At 33.4% G+C, this 22,989-nt stretch overlaps 2 protein-coding genes and 1 long non-coding RNA gene across 6 annotated transcripts; all 3 read left to right on the top strand.

The window, feature by feature from the left end:
* Positions 1–4,054: 4,054 nt before the first annotated feature.
* Positions 4,055–6,985, top strand: LOC139847822 (uncharacterized). Of its 4 annotated transcripts, none has more exons than XM_071837545.1 (6): positions 4,055–4,434; positions 4,716–4,883; positions 5,057–5,179; positions 5,534–5,671; positions 6,410–6,484; positions 6,837–6,985. In XM_071837545.1, the coding sequence occupies exons 1-5, from the start codon at positions 4,075–4,077 to the stop codon at positions 6,464–6,466; spliced, it is 846 nt and encodes a 281-aa protein (XP_071693646.1). In that variant the 5' UTR covers positions 4,055–4,074; the 3' UTR covers positions 6,467–6,484; positions 6,837–6,985. The 4 variants fall into 4 exon arrangements, with proteins under 4 accessions (XP_071693646.1, XP_071693645.1, XP_071693644.1 ...); XM_071837544.1 differs by having other exon boundaries at positions 5,351–5,671; XM_071837543.1 differs by having other exon boundaries at positions 5,057–5,671; positions 6,410–6,479.
* Positions 6,986–8,844: 1,859 nt separating this feature from the next.
* Positions 8,845–12,982, top strand: LOC139848334 (uncharacterized). The gene is made up of 4 exons (XR_011759914.1): positions 8,845–10,823; positions 11,337–11,487; positions 11,834–11,925; positions 12,251–12,982. It is a non-coding gene; the product is annotated as an uncharacterized lncRNA (long non-coding RNA).
* A 5,320-nt stretch (positions 12,983–18,302) lies between these two features.
* On the top strand, positions 18,303–21,276 carry LOC139847826 (F-box/LRR-repeat protein At3g26922-like). Its single transcript, XM_071837551.1, has 4 exons — positions 18,303–18,412; positions 19,344–20,314; positions 20,631–20,798; positions 20,892–21,276. Exons 2-4 carry the CDS (start codon positions 19,373–19,375, stop codon positions 20,913–20,915), a joined length of 1,134 nt encoding a protein of 377 aa, XP_071693652.1. The 5' UTR covers positions 18,303–18,412; positions 19,344–19,372; the 3' UTR covers positions 20,916–21,276.
* Positions 21,277–22,989: the final 1,713 nt, after the last annotated feature.

Below are 22,989 nucleotides of genomic sequence, written 5' to 3'. Positions count from 1 at the left end.
GCGCTAGCCTTTTAACGGACGTATGCTATTTGAGAAGCGTACACGTTGGTTTGCGTGTATTATTAAGATGATTATACAAAGGGTACAAATTATATATACGTTAAAGTTTAGTTACCAGGGTGCTCAATTTTGTAGAACCGATTGATAAACGTTTCGGATGAAACAACTGAAATCTTGTGGTCCACCTTTTATTTAAAACATAATGATAAACGTTTTGAATGAAACAACTGAACTTTTGTAATCCACATTGATATACGGATTATGTGTAATATTAAAACTATGAACTCACCAACCTTTGTGTTGACACTTGAAGCATGTTTATTCTCAGGTTCCCTAGAAGTCTTCCGCTGTTTGCTTAGATGTTAGACAAGCTATGTGCATGGAGTCTTACATGACATATTTTCAAGGAAACGTTGCATTCACCAAATCATCACCATGTATCTTATTTTGACTGCATTGTCAACGGAAATACTGTTGTAAACTATTATTTATGGTGATTGTCTATATGTAAAAATCATCATATGTCGAAAACCTTTGATTTAAATATTCATTTATGGTGCGCCTTTTCAAAAGAATGCAATGTTTATAAAACGTATCATATAGAGGTCAAATACCTCGCAATGAAATCAATTAATGACGTGTTCGTCCATATGGATTTGGAGCGATCGTCACAGTATTAAACACTCGTTAAATGCTAGCGCTACTAGCCCGAGTGGGGATGTCAAACCCTATGGATCCATATCTAAGATTCGCGTTCATGGTTCAAAAACCAATGATTAAACGTTACCGAGCTAAAGGGAATGTTTATGCCGTTGTATAACCCACACATATATAAGTTTAAGTACTCGTGCCTAGTATGTAAAACATAAAATCCGCATGTATTCTCAGTTCCCAAAATAAGTTAAAGTAAAAAGGGAATGCTATAACTCACAATGATAATGTAGTCGTAAAGTCAGTTCGGAAAAGGTGTGCAAGTAATCGGTCCGAAGGTCCTCAACCTAAGGCAAATAGTACTAAGTCAGTAAATCGTCTTAATAGGTATAAAAGTATGTAAATAAGGTCTTAAGGGTCATCATCATTCATCATTTAACAAAAGGTGTAAAGTAGGTTTCGTTCATGAAAGTAGTTTAAAACAAAAGCTGACTTCGATCAGTCACCACGGCCTCTACCCTTACTGAATTAAGGTGAGAACAGTGGCCATGGCTCCGTATATGAGTCCTTTAAGTGTGGTAAAATTTACAGAAGCAAACTCGTCTTCGTTTGACCGTGGCAACGGTCTAAGTGCGAGTAGGTCAGAAATTTCTGCACAACGTTAAAGGACATAGTGACGATCGGAGGGCCATAAATTCTAAACCGTAACTCGGATTAAGACGAGTCCTATATGAAAAGTTATCTACTCGAAAATATCTATCTGAAAATCAAGGTCTCAGTAGCCCAGGTCTACTGGTCTGTTACAGAAACAGCAAAACAGTAGGCAGAGAACAGTAAGCAGAAAAATAATGGGTTCCGGTGGGTTTGGTGTTTGATGTTCATCATGGTTCTCATCCTTGATGCCTATAGCTTCAAGTGTACAACTCATTGATGTGTTTACATCATATTTACCAAGTTTTGACCATCATAACCCTTGTGCAAGTCTAAGACATGTAGCACAACTTCACTTAAGAGTTGTAAGTGTTTTGATGAACCAAAGTTACATCAAAGTCTTAGTTTTAACACATACATGAAATATGAAAGTAATGTAGAACTATAAACTTGAAAGTAAACTAACTAATCAAGATCTTAAAATGTAGAACATAGTTCTTAGTTAGATCTTGAAGATCCAAGACCCAAAAGTCTAGATCAAGCATAAGTATACAAAGTTATATTTAAAGAAAACTTATTTACATGTTCTTGAACTTTCAAAGTTAACTTTTAGTTCAAGATTAATGAGATCAAGACTAACTTGTAGTACTTGACCATTTAAACTAGTTACATGAAATTAAAGTGCAAGAATGAAGAAGTAAACTAAGTAAACATGTAATTTGTTCATGGTTGTTCATACTTTTAAAGATTCAAACCAAAGTTTGATCTTTAAGAATGTAAACTTGAAGTTTACTTTATGAATCACAAGTATGATTTTAATCAACACATGAACTTGCAATCTTTAAAGAAAGTATATGTAGAACCTAAACTAGAGAGTTTAGTTCTTGAATGTTCTTGTTAATACAAGATAAAGTGATGAACAAACTAGTGAGTTTGATTCATAATAACATGTAAGTAACTAACTAACAAAGACAAGTAACTAACAACAATGAGCAACAAGTATCAAACAACAAATGATGATGATGATTAGAGGTGAATATGTCACGGTTTTGTAAGAAAAGAAAAGGAAGAAAAGAAGTTCATAATGCTTACAAGAACTTGAGAGAAAGAGAGAAAAGTTGGAAGAAAGTAAGGTGTGTGTGAAGTGTAATGAACATGTGAAGGCTACAAGTAAGAAATAAATCAAAGTTTGAAAATAAAACCCACTCCCCCATGGAAGAAGCCCACGGTCGGCAGCAAAAGGAAGAGGGGAAGGATTTGTTTGTTGGTTACTTAGATGAAAAGTCTTAAAAGTTGGATACTTGGTGTTAGTTCATGGGGATTATGGACAAACTAGATTCTTATCTCCTTAACTAACTAGTTACCATATACAAGTAATAGTTACAAGTCTTATGGGCTAATTAAGTCCATTTAAAATGTAGGGTGGGCCTATAAGCTCCTAATCATGAGTCCATTAACTTTAAATAAGCTCAAGTTCCATAAATCACAAGTTAAACCAATTAAAGCCCAAGTAACTAACTAATAGTCTTAGTTAATCAAAATGATTAATAAAATTAATCATGAATGTAAATAATACTTGAAAATATTATTCGTGTAAGTTTCGTGTGTCACAAAGACGTTTCGGGCAATTAAAGTCAAGTACGGGTAATCATGGCAACATGTAAATGTAATAACATACATTCGTTTAATCACAAGTATTAATAATAACAATTATTAATAAATAAACGTTGGAAATTCCAGGGTCGTTACAATCAGTTTAGGAATGTGGGTTGATAATGGGTCCATAAAAAAACGTGTGCTAGTTAGTTGCTAGAATATCTCTTTGTTTTAGTTATTTATATCCACTTTAATGTGAATGAAAAGATGCAGCCGTAGCCATGTAGTCCTACGCATATCATTTGCTCTTTATTTTTTTTTGCAAATTCACGACACAAAAATAAATTATATTCTGTATTTTGTTTTTCATTTGAATTGTTAGGACCTGTGATTAGGGATGGCAATGGATCGAATATGGACGGATGAGGCCGTATCCATATCCATATCCATTTATTTTTTTTAGTTTTCATCCATCCATATCCATATCCGTCGGGTGAAGCGGGTTAATGGATAATTATCCATATCCGTTTAGATTTATCTTATTTTTAACAATTATAAGCGGTGGTTCATTATATACGATCAAAAGTAATATTTTTTAATAGTTTATGCGACCGAAAGTCACATTTTTACTAATCTATATAACAAATATTCAATAAATAGCTTATTAAATGTGTAAAGATATCGACATGTAAGTTGCTTACTTTTAATTACATGAAATCACATTTAAACCATCAAAGTACGATAAATACATTTAAATAAATTAAACAAAATAAAATATAAGAATAAAGTTATATTTTTAGAGAAAATATAACGAAAGATGAATATGAATATAATTAATGAACTATCACTACATAAATGATACTAATTTGAGTGATAAATTTATATATTTAGTTATTTCGGGTGAAAGCGGGTTCATCCGTAGATGAAATTTTTTCGTTCATATCCATTTAGATCGTCCATATTCACGAATAATCGGGTGGATCGGATGGATATCCACTTGATCGGGTATCCATTGCAATCCCTAAGGCTGTGATCCAACAAAATCAATTCACCGCAGACCCCCAATCACTACAAATAGTCTGACAATTAACAAATACGACGAGTAAAAAAAATTAAATACAGTTCCCATATTTATTTAATCAAGTCGGTGACCTCACTTTAGAACGTGTTACGGTAATGGCTAAGGTTTTTGACATTAACACCCCCCGACTTTCTAATCTCAGACTTAGACTTATTAATGACACAGACTCAAATGCTATCAATGTGATTGCACCTCAACTTGAGAGTCTAACTATAATTGATTGCTCAATTAAGGACTTGAATATTCAATCAGGATTTTCGTCATTCTACTACAAAGGTTACGATCCTCCACAGTGGTTTAAAAAGTGTTTTCATTCTGTGAACAAAGTAACTATCAGCTTGTCCATATATTTTTCAAATCAGCCATATATGCAGGAAGAGGCTCGTGGTATTATTAACTTGCTTCAGGACCTACGTAGTGTCAGATTTCTGACGCTTAACGTGGACATTGTTGAGGTACGGTGATCTAGTATGGGCTTTAATGATATGTTAACATTATTCTTACATGAGTACTGATACCATTTTCTTAGCATACATAATTAGAGTTGGTTATTACAATTGAACAGAAATGAAGTAGATCTGTATGCATAGTTTTTTCCATATTTATATATAATGTGTGGTTTTCATTAGCCGTGCTATTCAAGATCTTTGAAAGGTGAACGGGTATAGAACTTGTTTATTTATTTATATGCATAATTAATCTTTGTATGCATAAATAATCTTTATTATATGTGCAGTGTATTTCCTCATTCCCGGAGTTAGTATCTGGTCAGCCTTCGCCATTTAGCAACTTGATTAGCTTGAAAGTAGATTGTGGGACAAGGGATACATGCAAGGTTAATATATCTACTGAAGCTAGAAAGTTCTTGCTTGAGAAATCCCCAACTGCCACATTCACCGTAAAGGTACTTTCATCATTTTATTTATTTGTACTTTCCACGTATCGATTATATTACTGTGTGTGATTTTCAACTGCATGAAACTGATTGAATAATAGAGTGTTCCTATGGACCTTTTGTCTTAATAACAAGAGTAACTCAAGGGATACCTTGTCTCAAGTTACTTAACTTGCATGCAGGAACAACATACAGAAGCAATGAAAGAGAAAGAGGTGAAGGAGCAGATAAAGGCAGACATTGAAGATCTTCTGAGGAAACTAAAAGCATTACTAGAGCAGGACAGTATAATTACTGAGAAAAAGGTAGTTATCGAGAACCTTTTGAATGATATACAAAAAATATGGACCAAGAAAAAAGAGACCCAAATTGAATCTTCTGAGAGGGTTCAAATAGAGGAGATAGTGTCTAGATTGAGAGATATTGTGGATATGTTAATGCAATTAGTTAACGATCTTGAACCCTTGATTTCAAAGACGATGCAGATCAGATGTTTATTATGTATCTTGCCTAAAAGACATAGGGAACATATGGTAGCGTATTATAGGCAGCATGGTCAAGTAGTAGCACAAGCAACCGCACTAATTACCCGTCAAGCATCACTCAAGGATTTTGTATATAAAATGATGGATGCTCTTGAACCACTGATTGCTCGTCAGGTTGAACAAGTAGAAGCACTGAGTGCTCTTCAGGCCTCAAAAACCAAAATTATTGGTGCGTTTAGGTCTTCAATATCTCAAGTTGTTTCCAGCACCAGACATCCTCTGCCATCACAAACATCATCTTCTTCAACGATTGTGAGTTTTTTATTTATTTCATATTTGAATCTGTCTGTCCTTAGTTACAGACTTGCAGGTTATATGTGTGGGTTATGGGGTTTGGTTGAATCGCTTCATATTTAGTAGGGGCTTAAGCCAGGTGGAGTCAGGATTGGTTCATCCTTTTAATAATTTTTTTTTGGAAGTTATTATTGAGTTATAAGATCACATAAGAAAATGTTAGTATTAGTATTAGTGATTAGAAATTGCTTTACAGCACTCATGCCCAACGTCTCCAACCGGTGTATTTTAATTTTTCCGGCCAACTCCCAACTTTCACCAACCTAATTAATTCCTTCCATCTCCCATTTTTTTCACATCCTTAACCCAAAAAATTGACCATCGGTAATAACTTTCCTCTCTTCAATTGGAAATGGTTCTGATCTGTGCTTTCTCCCAATTTACAGTCATCATTTAAGGCTAGCATAATGATTACTTTACTATGTTGTGAGAAAAATATTCCTAACATCTTTAAATGAAAAATGAAATCTCCTTGCAATTTGCAAATAAAAAAGTCTTTTATTTGAAACCCAAATTGTAACTTGTAAGACAAACCAATTTAGTTACTCAGTCTGATTCTTTCTTTTTTTTTCTTCATATTGTTCTATTATATATGCTGGAAATAAAACTCGACCCATTTATAACCAAATGGGACCTTAACTTTCACAGTTGTAATCCAGTAATCTGGCTTTCTAACATGTTTATAATTAATGTCAGGTTCCTACACCCTCGACCTCAACTCAAGTATCAACAACCCAATGCCATGAGCTGTGAACCACCTGCCCAGGTGAGGTACGTATTTTTTATATGCAGCGGCTGCGCGCTTATTCATAAATCCAACTATTAAGCATTGTGCTGTTTTTGAAAGTATCCTGGTTACATAACTGTCTCATTCTTTTTCTTCATACTATATGTTCTAATATCATTTGGTGTACATAGAAGTTGCATATTCTAATTTATGCAAAACATTAACCATAATTTATTCAGTTACACAACTGAAGTGCTAACAAAAGTTTTTCTACTTACATCATGGTGTCTTTGAACTTGTTGCTTGTCTGATTAAACTCTGCAAGCTTAGCTGCTTTTGGTCTCGCTCAATTTCATCCATTTTTATGGTTATGTTCGTTGTCCAATGTCTATGCAGATCATGCCAACTTGAAGACGGTGGCTGCTATAGAAGTGCCAACTTGAAGATGTTTGTCTTCGCTAGATCAATGAAAACTTTCCATGAAAATGTAGGTTATCACTGTTAGGCGTTGACTTTTTTGAAGCTTTGAATCTTACTTTTCGTTTTTTTTTTTGGCAAAAAAATGAAACGAATCTTACTTTTTGTACTTTGTACCTTTTCTTATGCCTTTACTTCTAATTGTTATTGTATAATTGTTATATGATGACTTTCAAAAGCACTTTTATGAAGTCCATGGTAGATCGTAACTATCTTGTGAAATCACACACACACACATATATATATATATATATATATATATATATATATATATATATATATATATATACACATCAAAAAATTACCGAAACACCGAATTCCCAACAAACCACCACTGGAACACCTAAAAAACAGGCCACCATCGGAAAAGCGAACCACCACTAGAAAACCAGACTCTGAAACTGGACCAACGGGCCACCACCAGACTACCTAAAGACCACCAAAACACCACCAGACCAACAGAACACCACTGAACTACCGGAACACCACTAGACCACCACCAGATCACTTCTCGGAGCACCGGATCACCACCGAATCACCATATCAATTACTACTTATAATTATCCGTTACTTATTAATTTCGCGAATTCAGGGATGTACACTAGTTGCGAATTCAGGGATGTACACTAGTTTATTATAAATGTATAACACGTTTATAAAATGGCCAACGATAAATTCACTTATAAATTTGATAGATCCACTCATACTTTGCACTGCAGACGTGTACAGTACAAATATACAATACATATTTAAAAAATGTGAGTAGATATATCATTACCTAAAATATAAGTTCATTGAAAGAGCTCCAAGTACAATATAATGATTCTTATCATCAAATCATCCTCTATCTTGTCCAATTACAGTAATATTTTAGGTGTTTGTAAAATTTGATTATTTTTTTTTCTATATTCTATTCTACTATGAGTAGTGATAATTCTAAATTTTATTTTTTTATATATCCACACATATTACATGCTATCTTTTAGAAACACCCTTTACTATATTCAATCAAAAAGTTTTTGTAATACATTAACTCTTGTGTGGATTTATCAAAAAGTGAGTTAGAAATATCAATCACATTCTACTATAGTGGTTAATATCGTACTACTAATCATCATATCTAGAGATTTGTTGAACTTAATTAAGCTCATCAAAAAACACTATTCGAATCTTTGGTCTTAAAAACCCGACCCGTATATACTAGTAACTCAAATGCAGTTACTCCCTCTGTTTCATATATATTGTCCATATTTTTTTTATTGATGTCCCAAATTAATTGTTCACTTTCATAAATGAAAAGAAATATTGTGATAAATTTCTTTTGTGCCATACAAGTAAAACAAAAAAAAATTGGGTAAAAAGTAAGTGGTAGAATTGGACAGAAAAAATACATGTGTCACTGCTTTGTGTTTTTTGTGCGACTACAATAGATATCTGGGAGGGAAGGAGTACTAATTTTGTTTGTTAGTCGGGTGACCTAACATTACGCACGATTGACAATTGAATCCCATTCGACATGTAATCTCTTCTTCCTCAAAGATCAAAGGTACGTAATTAAAGTTTTTTCATAAACCCTAATTTTCCTCTAAGCGTGTTTATTCTTCAATTTTACACCTGTCAACTCTACGATATAATTTACATTTGTGAAATTGTTAGGATCTATTTATTATCTTGTACTAATTGTTTGGTGTAATCATCATTTTATCTGTACTCGAATGTTTGTTAATTCCAGACTCCAAAGTTTGGAGAGAAGAGAAAAGATTTAAATGAAATTGGTGTTCCAGAGTTTTAGTATAAAAGAAGTGGATGGAAGGGAATTCATACATTTAGCCTAATTTTCCCTTCAAACTTTCCTTCCAAATTGGAATGATCAAGCTTCCTTCCATTTCACTCCTCTTCACTTCATTTCTTTTCTTTCACAGTTAACTTGCAAAACCTCACTTTAGAACGTGTTACGGTCAAGGCATTGGTTTTTGAGATTATCACCCCTCGACTATCTAATCTCCGACTTCTTAATCATAAATGTCATGGCCAACGTGTTTGTTGTTGTCTCCAAGATGGAAGCTTATTTGGACATCAATGCCCTGTCAACTTACAGAACCTCACTTTAAAAAAATTGACCGTCAATGCTAAGGTTTTCGATATTATTACCCCTCGACTTGAACATGCCTTTTCAAGGTCTTTCTTCAAATGATCAGATGGCCTGAAATATTCTTTTAATGCGTAATGTTTTTGATAAGAGAACATGTATACAACTTGTGTAGTTATATGCATAAATAACCTTTATATGTGCAGTGTATTTCCTCATTCCCGGAGTTACTATTTGCTCGTCCTTCGCCCTTTAAGAACTTGATTAGCTTGAATATAGACTCCGGCTTGAGGGATACATGCAAAGTTGGTTGATTACTGTCTGTGATTTTTATTTACACTGTCCACGTATCGGTTTTATTACTGTCTGTGATTTTTAATACTGGGGTTCAGCTATTGTGGCAACTACTACATGAAACTTATTTGTTGCCTCTTGTTTGTTTGTTGACATCTGAGAGTGTGTTTCTAATGTTCTATTGATTAACAGCTAGTTTGCATCCATAACTAAATCTTACAAGTTGTGGACCAATTGCCATATTGTATGAAACTAATTTAATAATAGATTTTTTTATGGACTGTTGGATGTAAATAGTAGTTAGTTTGTTAGTTACCTGTTACAGTAGTTTGCTACCTGGTGTGGGTCTACAATCTAATGTAGGTACCTTTTGTATAAATACAAAATGTGTGTAAAGAAAAGTTAAGACAGAAAATTACTCTCAAATATAAAAATAACATGGTATTTGTGCCACCATGGCCCGAGTTTTACAAGAATTAAGCCAGTCAGCGGAATATATTGCCTATCCACTCCTAGTGCGAATACCACTCAGTGTGCCATTGTAGGTGAACCGGTCGATTGGCCCATATTATAAGTACAAATTGAGAATGATTAACATCTTTGGTCCAACTTTGGTAGTGTTGGATGTAATTAGTAGTTAGTTTATTTATTGGTTACCTGTAACAGTTGTTAGTTAAGTAGTTAGTTACCTGTAATAGTAGTTTGCTAGCTTGTGTAGGTCTGCTACCTTTTGTATAAATACAAGATGTCTGAATAAAGAAAAGATAGACAACAAATTACTCTCAAATATAAAGGTAACAGACCTTCTGTCTCAATAACAAGAGTAGAACAAGGGATAACGTGTCTCAAGTCGTATAGCTCTATGTAAATGCAACCTGGGTATAATCTTGTTGTACTTAAATATTATATTATCACATTTTAGAAATGGATTCATAACAGTTCATGATAGTTGTGATTCTATATCCACAGTTAATGTTGTGTAGGTTCATGTAGATTCCTTTCTCTGGCAGAAATGTTCTGTCATGCTAATAATAATAATTTGATCCATGTCTCTTTATAAAATATCCCAAGATGTCTCCATATTTTTCACATGCTCCACCTTTTAAATTTAACAACATCATTAAACTCAATGCTAACCAAAGATATCATTTCCGTGGCTGATGATGAAATAAAAAGGTTGTAGAACAAAGAGATAATTATAATGTAGTATTGCCTTAAAATATATTTGAGCCCATTATTCCATTGTCTTGAAAGATATTTGGTGGCACAGTTTACGGTTAGTTTGGGAGAAATGAAGGAAATGTTTATTCAAGAAATTGATGATGTCAGACCCTTTATTTCAAAGAAGAGGCAGGTCAGATGTTTATTGGATAAATTGCGTAAACGAAAAAGGAAACCCTGATGGAAGCACGCTACTCTCACCAGCTTGAACAAGTAGAAGCACTGATTGCTCGTATGGCCTCCCTCACATAGTAATTTCGTTGACAAAATTATTGACAAAATCATCTTCTTCTTCAACAATTGTAAGTTTTTTTAGTTTTCATATTTGACTGTCTTTCCATAGTTGTTGCAGCCTGCAGGTGGCTAAATGAGCGGGTTATAGGGTTTTGGTTGAGTTGGTTCATTTTTAGTAGCGGCTTAAACAGACGGAGTCAATTTGCTTAACCTACAGACTTTTTCTTTTTTGTCCTTTTATTATTATTTCTGGAATTCATAATTTAGTTATAAGAAAAAAAAAAAACAATAGTATTACAACGATAAATACCAACCAGTTTTTTGTCTTCAGAATAAAAAAATTGATCAAGTAGCCTGTGCTTGTGCTCAATAAAAGTAAACTTCGGATCTTTAAAAAATCTGCTTCTATCTTCTTTTCTATATACCATTCTATTTTTTAGAAGTAAACTTCTTTTCTTTATACCATTCTATTCTAAATGCTGGAAATAAATCCAACCAACGTTGACCCATTCAGAACCAAATGGGACCTCAATTTCCACAGTTGTAATCCAATAACATGGCTTTTTAACATGTTTAATCAGTATCAGGTTCCTGCACCCTCCACCTCAACTCAAGGTAACTACTATTCTTATATGCAACGGCGTGCCCGCTTATTCAAGCGTTGTGCTGTACTAAAAAGTATCCCGGTTACAACCCCAATGCCATGAGGTGTGAACCGCCTGCCCCGGTGAGGTAACTATTCTTCGGCTTGCCCGCTTAATTATAGACTCTTATCAAACTTTGCGCTGTTTTAGAATGCATCCAAATTAAATAGCTCTCTCATTCTATATCTTCAAATTGTATTCTCTAATATCAGTTGATGTACATAGAATTTGCTTTTTTCTAATGTTTGCAAAAGATCAACAATCATTTGGGGAGTATCTTGAAGTCAAATGTGATGACTTCCGAATTCTAATATTGAACAATATTACCCAATTAAAGTGCTAACAGTTAACTGTGTACTTACAGTCATGGTGTTTTTAATTTTATTCAACCTATCCGAATTATTGATAGATTGTTCTAATCAAATTCTATGCAGATCCTGCCAACTTGAAGATGTTGGGTGCTAAAGATAGTGTCAACTTGAAGATGTTTGTCGGCAGTTGGATTAATGAATTTTTTCATGAAAATGTTAGTAGGTTATAATCGTCAAAACTTTACTTTATTACAGCTGTTACTTTTGGTGGCTTTTACTCTATCTTTTAAATATAACCACCCAAAAAGCTATACTTGCTTGCTTAGATAACCATCATTTTGGCAAATATATAAGCATGAAAAGAATCTATCAACAGGTAGATGGCCAAAACGTAGCCCACTTAATCTATGTAAAATAAATGTTCTCTATCACCTTGAACATAAGCAAATATAAACTCCATTTTTCTTGACATAAATTATGCCCTAAAAAGAATGTTCAATTTCTCAAGTATATTGAATCTGCATCAAATGTTACTTGTAGCATCCCCAACTCTTCTGAAAGTGCTAGAAAGAAGAAGTATAAAACAAAAGCTGGTAACCTCAACAAAGAAGCTTTCGACATCCCCTTAGAGGCTGTTAATGATGATGATGATGATGATGTTGATGATGATGATGATGATGGGCTTACTGATTTCGTACCCAACCGCAAACCTACTAAAGTTATTGGAAAGTTAGTTAACCCAGATAAAAGGGTTGTGTAAATAAAAAGCTTTGGTGAGTTTATAAGCGGGATGACTAAATATAGTGATCCACCAATTCCACCTACAAAGATCAATTGATGAGGCTCGTCTCATGGAATACGATGGGTAACTTGTGGTTTTCGGCGACATTTTTATGGGTTTGTCCTGCTGTGTTATTAAGTTCTGTAGATGGAATGTTCTCGAAGTTGGTTTAATGTCTAAAAAGGTTTTCAAGTTAATGTTGTACTCCACGGTTGGTTGATAGTTTTTGCTAGAGATAAGATGGTTATTGGTGTCCGGGTATTGGGTCCATTGCAGCTAAATTTCAAAGACTAACCGGCCCCACAACGATATGGAATACTTCGCTTGCACGAAACTACGTTTTCTTTAATGATGAATTCATGTGTTGGACGTGTGTGTTATTATGATCATTTGATTGGGCTTCAAGAACAAAGTTATACTATTCTCATGAATTACCACGTATAAAATAGATATGAATGGTTTTAGCTCTAATCTCAAATTTTCATTTCAAGTCGTACATGTTAGTTAGGCTTATGTTTACGCCTCTTTATGGGTTTGTGTATTACCTTTGATAGTGTGCATATCGATCATATATATACGTTGAAAGATTAAGATGGTGTCTTGCTTTGTAATTGGATCAAGCCATCAATTTGTTGGCTAGTCCTCTCTCTCTCTCTCTCTCTCTCTCTCTCTCTCTCTCTCTCTCTCTCTCTCTCTCTCTCTCTCTCTCTCTCTCTCTCTCTGTGTGTGTGTGTGTGTGTCTCTCTCTCTCTCTCTCTCTCTCTCTCTCTATATATATATATATATATATATATATATATATGGAGAGGATCTAGTGAGAACTTTTTTAGTATGAGAACTCTAGGAACTCCAAAAACACTCAAAATACACTAAAATTCGAGCAAAAAGGGGCACGGACGAACAAAAAAAATGAAATTCGAGCAAAATTCAAAAACACGGACGAACAAAAAATCATAGTCGAGCAAAAAAAAATTTATTTTTATTTTTATTTTTTTAGAAAAAAAATGTAGAACACATTTTTGTTCGAATATCAATTTTTCGTTCGACTACCCTCATGTTCTACAATTTTTTGTTCGAATACAAAAATGTAGAACACATTTTTTTTTCTAATTCAAAATTTTTGTTCGAATTTCTTTTTTTTTGTTCGGCCATGTTTTTTTTTGTTCGACTATCCCATTTTTTGTTCGACTACCCCATTTTTTGCTCGAATTTCCCCTTTTTTGTTCGGCCGTGTCTCATTTTTGCTTTAATTTCCCTTTTTTGCTCGAATTTCAGTGTATTTTTGAGTTCTCAGGGTTCTCACACCAAAAAAGTTCTCATTTGATCTCTCTACTATATATATATATATATATATATATATATATATATATATATATATATATATATATATATATATATATAGTGTTTTTTGCAAAAAAAAAATATTAAATAAATAAAAAAATTAATAAATTTCAAACAATAGATACACATTACAGTTTTACTCTTTACTTATATTTCTTCATGAAAGTGAATGTATTAAATGAAAGTAAAACTACATTCGACTATAAAAGTGTTGGTGATTTTAGTGTGATCCAACATGATCAAGGTTTTAGGTTATTGGATTACTTGGAAGTGATTGTTTAATACTCTACACAATTTTGGGAAGTGTGGAGTACACGTTCGTAAAGAGTAAAACCGATCACTTAGTATATAGTTGAGCTTGAAAGAATAAGTGCTTGAAAATGGCTGACTCACTAAGAATCAGACTAAGCCGCGCCACGAGCCTTATTGTAATCTGGGGCAGAACCTTTGGTTGTTTCTGGTTTGGAACAAGGCACTACACCTGTGACGATCGCTCCAAATCCATATGGACGAACACGTCATTCATTGATTTCATTGCGAGGTATTTGACCTCTATATGATACGTTTTGTAAACATTGCATTCTTTTGAAAAGGCACACCATAAATGAATATTTAAATCAAAGGTTTTCGACATCTGATGATTTCTACATATAGACAATCACCATAAATAATAGTTTACAACAGTACTTCCGTTGATAATGCAGTCAAAATAAGATACATGGTGATGATTTGGTGAATGCAACGTTTCCTTGAAAAATATGTCATGTAAGACTCCATGCACATAGCTTGTCTAACATCTAAGCAAACGGCGGAAGACTTCTAGGAAACCTGAGAATAAACATGCTAACAAGTGTCAACACAAAGGTTGGTGAGTTCATAGTTTTAATGTTTCGTATAATCTGTATATAAAGGTGGATCACAAGATTTCAGTTGTTTCATCCGAAATGTTTATCAAAATATTCTACGAAATTGAGCACCCTGGTAACTAAACTTTAAAGTATATATAATTTGTACCCTTTGTATAATCATCTTAATAATACACGCAAACCAACGTGTACGCTTCTCAAATAGCATACATCCGTTAAAAGGCTAGTGCTCTAGCTCGGACGGGGATATCAAGCCCTATGGATCCATATACTACTACTCGCGCCCACCAGTTCTTATAACTGGCAGTTACTAGTTACCAAAGCTAAGGTATTTTCGGTTCAAACTCAGTGTAGAATTTAGTATGTACTTGTATCCATTGCGTTTAAAATAAAGTGCATGTATTCTCAGCCCAAAAATATATATTGCAAAAACAATTAAAAAGGGATCAATGAAACTCACCTTAGCAGCACATACAGTTATTCATCGTAATGTGACTGAAACTCGGTATATCAAAGAATCGTAGATCTCAACCTAGAGAACATATGTTGGTCAATAAATGTGTATCAAGCTAGGTCAGGTCATAGTGTATCACAATCCTAATGCTCGAGATCGACATACAAAAGTTATCCAAAGTCGTTTCAAAAAGTCAATTTTGACAATAGTTTAATAAAATGAGACTTGCCTTATATAAAGATTCATTTACTCGGTTGGTAATATTTAAAAATTCACTTTATCAATCTCGTAAACAAGTTGTTTAAATCTTAATTGTAGATTCAAAAGTAATTTCAATTAACGTCAATCATAATTCAGTTGATCATATCTTTTAATCCGTTCATCAAAACTATTCGGTGTCTAAATGAAAAGTTATCGATTTTTCGCCAGCTTTCCAAAAACATGTATATCATATACCTTTTACCAGTAATATATGGATTTAATTCGTGATTCATTATAAACTGTTTAACGACGAAATTTAGCATACAAACATGTATAAATATATATACTCGAGTACTAGACATGGATACACTATTAATATATAATAGATAAAATATAAGTACTTACGTATTAATATTGAGATTCAATATTGTAGGAAAGTACGTAGACGTAACGGAGATGATAAACACTAGGTTTGATTCATAAATATATCCCCGAACATTACCCATAACCTCCTTGGCAATAGCCCATAATTTCCTTAGTTCTATCCCGCTCGTAAAACTCATTTTTAAAAGCGACATGCTCATAACCTCGTCGTAATATTTTATGTATAATATTACTAAAATATTAAGATTAATAATAATTTAATAATATAATAATAATAATAATAATAATAATAATAATAATAATAATAATAATAATAATTTAAATAAAATAAATACGGAGTAATAAGTGTGTAAACTGAGCAAAAACGAATTCAATTTATAGACCTTTCCTGAAATCTGACCCCATGCGATCGCATGGGTTTTATGCCTATTTTCCATGCGATCGCATGGCCCCAAAATCCAGCTCACATTTTTTTTGTATTTTTGTTTGTCGACATAATAATTAATAATATATATAATATATTTAATTTATATAATTAATTATATATTATATTAAATTCACATGCATAGTTAACTTGTAATTTTTGTTCCGATAAGTCGTACGTTGTTACGCGACTTATGTCCCGGTTCCGGTTTTTCGAGTGTCCCTTCGTACGCTGAGAAAACTTGTACATTACATTTTGGGACACGTACCTTAGTCAAAATATAGCCTTAAATTATCCCTAAATTATATCACTCGAAATATAACTTATACATTTGAGTGTTTTGGTCATTTACTTCTATAAATCATTGTCTCGATATTTGTTAAAATACATTTTAAAATAGTGTTTTACTGTAACAAAGTTACTGTAGCAAAGTCAATTTTTACTGTAGCAATTCACTGTAGCAAATACAATTTCTACTATAACAATTCACTGTAGCAAATAGTGATTTTCGAAAACACTGTAGCATTTTGGGTACTGTAGCAATTTGAAAATACTGTAGCAAATTAGTGTTTTACCGGTTCATCTTAAACGCTTTAGTTAACTTATCTAAATATCAATCGAATCAATAAACGAATGTTACTATCGTTTACTAAATAACTTGAAATTATATATATGTATATATCTTTTTAATATACATAAATCAGTTTTTAAATACACATTGGAAGTTATTTATAAATAAATTTTAATAATAAATATTTCAACTTATCATATATATTCAAATAGATATTTAAACCAATAAGTTTAATGTACGGTATCAAACAATTAATACATTGTTACCTTTTCAAGTTATAGTATATATGTATCTATTTACATATAATTGTTCGCGAATCGTCGAAAACAACCGAAGGGTATTTAAATATATAAAAGTAGTTCAAAAATTTTGAGATTCAGTTTTACAGACTTTGCTTATCGTGTCGGAAATGTTAATCATACAAAGATTAAGTTTAAATTTGGTCAGAAAATTTCGGGTCATCACAACACCGCACCGCGGCCATATGAGGCGCAACGCGGCCCCAAGGCAGAATTGGTTACCGAATTTTGCCAAACTAGTGGACGTTAGGTATGGTGTAAGGCCGCGGCGCGACTTGTAGCCTGGAATCTGAAAGGGTGCCTTTTGATCCAAAAGGCATGTTGGTTCAAAACGTTGCTTGGCATTTTCTGGTCACTTTGGAACGGTTTTTATCATTGAAACAACATATTTAGACACCAAATAAGTGGTGTTGATTCCCAAGAGGTGTACCATTTCATTATGGTCACTTATGAAAGGTTGTGCCTCTTGATTCACACATTGGTCAACTATAAATAAAATGCACATTCATTTGAGAAAAAGGTTTCAGATTTTTTTTCCTCTCTCACACTCTCATCATTCTAGCAAACATTTCCTGCATTATACTTTTGCAAGGACAATTTTTCTTGGTCTTGAAAAAGATTGTTAAAACTAGTCTTATCCCAATATTGATTTCGTGCAACCCAAGACCCATAGGGGCGAAATACTCTATTGAGAAAGTAATTCATGATTCTAGTTTTATTGGACAATCCATATTTCCTAACAAAAAGTGCATGGAGAGAAACAAGAAATGCAGTGGCGGAACATAGAGCAACCCAAAGGGGGTATCCGTCCCCCTGGATTTAACGGGAAAAAAAATTTTACACTAAAATTTTTTTTTTTTTACCAAAAAATAAGGTTTTTTTTAGTGTTCGCCTGACAATGAAAAATTTATTAAATTTTTAGACTCGCCCCTTCTGTAGTCGAGTTTAAGTTCCGCCGCTGAAGAAATGGATGCAGACCATTCTCGTGGATCGTGACTTGACCTCGCCAAACATGAAGTGCCCATGGAAGCAGCTCAAACGCCAAATTTAAATCAAAAGAGCGAACATTATTTGTTGAAATCTTGGGTCAAGGATTTCGCATTTGGCGGTTATCTGATGTTGGGCCGACCTTTATTTAGTTGTGGAGGAGGTTGCACGCTTGTGTCTTTGGGCTATAAATAAATATTCCTAGCAACCCATAGCAATTATTAAATAATTAGTTTTAGAGTTAGTTTTCACTTTAGGTTCTATTTTAATAATTACTCCGTAAGATTCTCTTTATTCTTGTTCCTGTTCCTGGAGGCTGACGAAAGTCAGACATAAATTCAAGGGGTTGCTTCATACGGAGTCATTTGGTTTCTTGTTCCGCATTATACAATTGGTAATCTTTATTTTAATTATTTGTTTTATACAATGATTAATTATTAAATATTTGTGCTTAATTGTTTAATCGTTGATTCAAGTTTATATATGAGTACCTAAATATTTTTTGTGTAATCGTTGATGTTGCGTTGTTCAATTCTTGATATTAATTGATTGTTTAACTAGGGTTCAACCAAAAGATCTATTATTGTGTTTATTTGATATTTTAATTCAATCACATAGTTTATTAAACAGCTAATGTGAGTCAATTCGTAATATATAACTTGTGCTTTAACACTTCTAGTGATCTAGACAATTACATGAGTATTTCTAAGTGATTAGGGTACAAGTGTAGTTGGTGACTGGATGGTATTTTAATTTCACAATTGTGTAATCGCATTCGGGTGATCGGTGTGGTTTGAGTTTTATGTTAGTAAAACCAGATTGAGTCTAATTTCTATAATCAGATATAGTTTTGTTGATGTGAAAAGATTGATGTGAGTTAATCATGTCTTATCAACTAAGGTTTTGTGAATATCAATGAGTAGCCATAAGACGATATATTGTATGAACATTGATAACTGGTTCAGCGCAAAAACAATCAGCATTAAGGGGAAATGTCTAAGTGAACACCGTTGTCCCTCATTGGTTATTCGTTTACTTTAATTATTGTTTTTTTTTTTTTTAATTTTTAAATCAATCAAAAACCAAAACCCCCTTACATAGTTAATTATCAGTGAATAAATTCTTCAAAACTCAACTCCTTGTGGAACGAATCAGACACGTACTGTTAAACTGTCACTGCACGATTAGGATTAGTTTTCTATTTGTGTGATAATTGTTAAATTGTATTTATTGTTAAATTATTGGTTACATTTATCACATCAAAATAGTACTCATAGTTTTTTTTTCCAAGTAATCGATATGAAGTTATACATTGTGAACCGCAGGTTATCATTTGTTGTATCGAGCTAATTTAATGGACTTTGACCTTAATAATGTGAGAGCAGCACTCGATGAAGATAGATTGAGCGGCTTGCCTCTTGAGCTTATTCTTGAAATCCTCTCTCGCGTTGACACTAAATTAGCTATTCAAACGTGTTTGCTGTTGTTTCCAAGATGGAAGCTTTTCTGGACATTATTGCCATCTCTCAAATTTTCGAATAGTGGAATTAAAACATTAGCCGATTTCTCAAAATTCGTGACCCATGTTCTGTCTCACCGCAACCATCAAGTAGAAGTGTCCTCAGTAAATCTATGTTTCCATGGAGAAGCTGCTCAAGGTTTTGTGAAAGAGATTGCAAATTATGCGTTTTCTCACAATGTCCATGAACTAATCGTGTATAGTACAACCAGGAATGAATGTCCTCCTTCTCTCTTTAAGTCTCAGACTCTTAAGCATCTCACATTTAGAACCTCCGTTTATGCGCTTTGCCTTACACCCAAAACACCTTGGGACTTTCCAGCATTAACGACTTTGTATCTAAAAGATATGTCATTGTGTGATGATCGACGTGAATCCCTTGATCTTTTCTCCAAATGTGTCAACTTACAGAACCTCACTTTAGAAAATATTACGGTCGAGGCTAAGGTTTTAGAAATTATCACCCCCCGACTTGCTAATCTTAGACTAGATAATAACAGAGGTTATAATATCAATGTGATTGCACATCAACTTGTGAATCTTACTATAATTCAATGTTCAATTGGAGACTTGAATATACCATCAGGACTTTCGTCATTCTGCTACAAAGGTTACCATACTCCACATTGGTTTAAAAACTGGCATTTTTCTGTGAACAAAGTGACTGTCAGTTTGCGCATTTACGGAAAGAGGTCGGAAGATGCTCGTCGTTTTATTAACATGTTTCAAGACCTCCATAGTGTCAGATTTCTTACGCTTAACTTAGACATTGTTGAGGTACGGTGATCTAGTATCAGCTATAATGACATGTTTATTGTCTGACACCCTTTTCTTAGAATAAATAATTAACGTTGGTAATTACATTTAAACGGAAAGGGAAGTAGATCTGTATGCAAAATTCTATCCATATGCACCTACCAACTATAATCGGTGGTTTTGGTTAACCGTGTCATAACTGTATTTTGTAATTTATGAACATTTATTCAAATGACCAGATGCTCCTGTAATATCGTTTTTAATGCCTAAAGTTTTTGACAAGGGAAGTATTAAACAACTTGTGTATTCATATGCATAATAATCTATATATATGCAGTGTATCTCCTCATTCTCGGATTTACTATCTGCTCAGCCTTCGCCCTTTAGGAACTTGATTAGCTTGAATATAGACTCTGGCTCAAGGGATACATGTAAAGTAAAAATGTCCACCAAAGCCAGAAATTTCTTTCTTGAAAACTCGCCAGACGCCACAATCTTCATGAAGGTACTTTCATCAATTTGGTATTTTATTTATACTTTCCATGTATCGGTTTTATTATCAGGGTTCAATTATAGTGATATTTTTGTTAATTTGCAGGAACTACCTACACGGAAGCAATGAAAGTGAAAGAGGCTATAAAGGAACTAGGCTGGTGGCACAGTTGAGGACAAGTCGGGAGAAACGCAGGAGATGGTTGATCAAGAAATTGATGATGTCATACCTTTGATGTCAAAGAAGAGACATGTCAGATGTTTATTGAATAGATTGCCTAAACGACAGAGGAAACAAATGGAAGCACGCTACTCTGGTGTATGCAAAGCATTGACAATAATTTTGGGAGCATCTTGAACTCAATTGTAATGACCTCCCAATTTTAAGTTAAACGTTATGTAGACAATTGAAGTGCTAACAAGTAAATTTTGTATTCACAGTCATGGTGTCTTTAAACATGTTTGCTTGTGTTATTAAACTCTGCCAACTTAACTGCTTTTGGTTACATTCAATTTATTTAATGATTGATTTCATACATTTTTAGAGTTATTTTCGTTGATCTAACCCAATTATGTTCAGATAATGCCAACTTAATGATGGTGGGTGCTTAGGATAGTGCCAACTTGAAGATGTTTGTGCTCGTTGGATTAATGAATTGTTTTTCATGAAAATGTTAGGTTATTATCATCAAACCTTGACTTTATTACAACTATTCGTGGATCATACTTTTGGTGTCTTGTAACTTGATCTAACTTATTTCGAACCATAGAGATTCATGATATATCGGAGTGCATAAAAGATGTTGAGATTGTCGTTATGTTTTAAGGACCTTATTATTATCATTTTGAGATCATTATCTCAATATGCATAATCACCACGTCCCGTTCATAACAATTATTGTAAATTACATAATGCTGTGTTGCTTCTCGAGGGGAAACTTATTTTGAAACATGTCGTAATTATTATTGTCAAGTTTTAAGTTTCGATGGCTTCTCATGACTATAAACTTATGAATTTTTTGCAAATTACTTAACACTCTTACCTGAAGATGTTAGGGATGTTTGAACCTGAGACTTGTATTGGTAGGTCAGCTTGGTTACAAATATGACTATGTCCATGCGACCATGCATATTAGTATTTTACTTTACACTATAGTTTATGTTACAAGTATGTAACTGATTGTTTGTCAAATGTTTCGTTTCTTAAGTCGTGAGCAATAGAAGAAGTGAATTCGAATACGTATTTGAAGTCAGGAAAGTTTGCAAGAATGCTGCAGAATATGTTGCCAGCCAAAACCTCTGCCACCTGGTAATCTCAAATTTGTTCATATTTTTCATTTTATATGCTGCAGACTAATTGTGTCTTTGATTATATTTTGTTGTGGGTGATAAGAGCCATTGGAAAAGGATGAAGGGCAACAAGTTAAAGCTGTGGATTCTGATGTAAAAGTGTTCACTTTAGATGTATTTAAAAACAATGGCGAATTTAAGGAACATTCCAAATTTCCAATCCAATTTGTTAAATTAAAAATATTTTATTTCTTACATATTTCATCTTAAATTTTCTTCCCATGGATGGCGGGGACGACAACAACGTTGGTCCTTGATTGTTTTTGTTTCTGATGTGTTTTATATGTAGGTGTTGGTTTTGTTTATGGCCTTGCGTTTTAGGTGTATGTTAGGTTTTTCGGCGAGGCTTGGGTTAGTTAGCGTTTGGTCGTTGTCTTTGTTTGATCTTGTTTACTGATTTCGTGTCTCGCTGGTGCTCTTTTGTATGAAATATGTAAGAAATAAAATATTTTTAAAGCTGAGAGAGGTAAAGGAAAGAAGAAGAGTGAGAGGGATGATACGTTTTATTTGAAGGATTATAGCGATGAAGAAGAGGGAGGGATTGATCTTAATAGCAATAATCCCAAGGACTCTCAAAAGGATAGATCTTGCAAATGTATATCATATACCTTTTACCAGTAATATATGGATTTAATTCGTGATTCATTATAAACTGTTTAACGACGAAATTTAGCATACAAACATGTATAAATATATATACTCGAGTACTAGACATGGATACACTATTAATATATAATAGATAAAATATAAGTACTTACGTATTAATATTGAGATTCAATATTGTAGGAAAGTACGTAGACGTAACGGAGATGATAAACACTAGGTTTGATTCATAAATATATCCCCGAACATTA

The sequence above is a fragment of the Rutidosis leptorrhynchoides genome, chromosome 5, assembly GCF_046630445.1.
Source record: "Rutidosis leptorrhynchoides isolate AG116_Rl617_1_P2 chromosome 5, CSIRO_AGI_Rlap_v1, whole genome shotgun sequence".
NCBI lineage: Eukaryota > Viridiplantae > Streptophyta > Magnoliopsida > Asterales > Asteraceae > Rutidosis > Rutidosis leptorrhynchoides.
The sequence above is the reverse complement of the archived record's forward strand: the minus strand, read 5'-3'. Positions and strand labels throughout refer to the sequence as shown.

Bases quoted from the DNA above. Each gene is read 5' to 3' on its own strand.
- LOC139847822 (XM_071837543.1), top strand. From the start codon at position 4,075: ATGGCTAAGGTTTTTGACATTAACACCCCCCGACTTTCTAATCTCAGA. The intron at 4,435-4,715 runs GTACGGTGATCT...TTATATGTGCAG, and splicing joins TTAACGTGGACATTGTTGAG to TGTATTTCCTCATTCCCGGA. The intron at 5,672-6,409 runs GTGAGTTTTTTA...AATTAATGTCAG, and splicing joins CATCATCTTCTTCAACGATT to GTTCCTACACCCTCGACCTC.
- LOC139847826 (XM_071837551.1), top strand. From the start codon at position 19,373: ATGGACTTTGACCTTAATAATGTGAGAGCAGCACTCGATGAAGATAGA. The intron at 20,315-20,630 runs GTACGGTGATCT...ATATATATGCAG, and splicing joins TTAACTTAGACATTGTTGAG to TGTATCTCCTCATTCTCGGA. The intron at 20,799-20,891 runs GTACTTTCATCA...GTTAATTTGCAG, and splicing joins ACGCCACAATCTTCATGAAG to GAACTACCTACACGGAAGCA.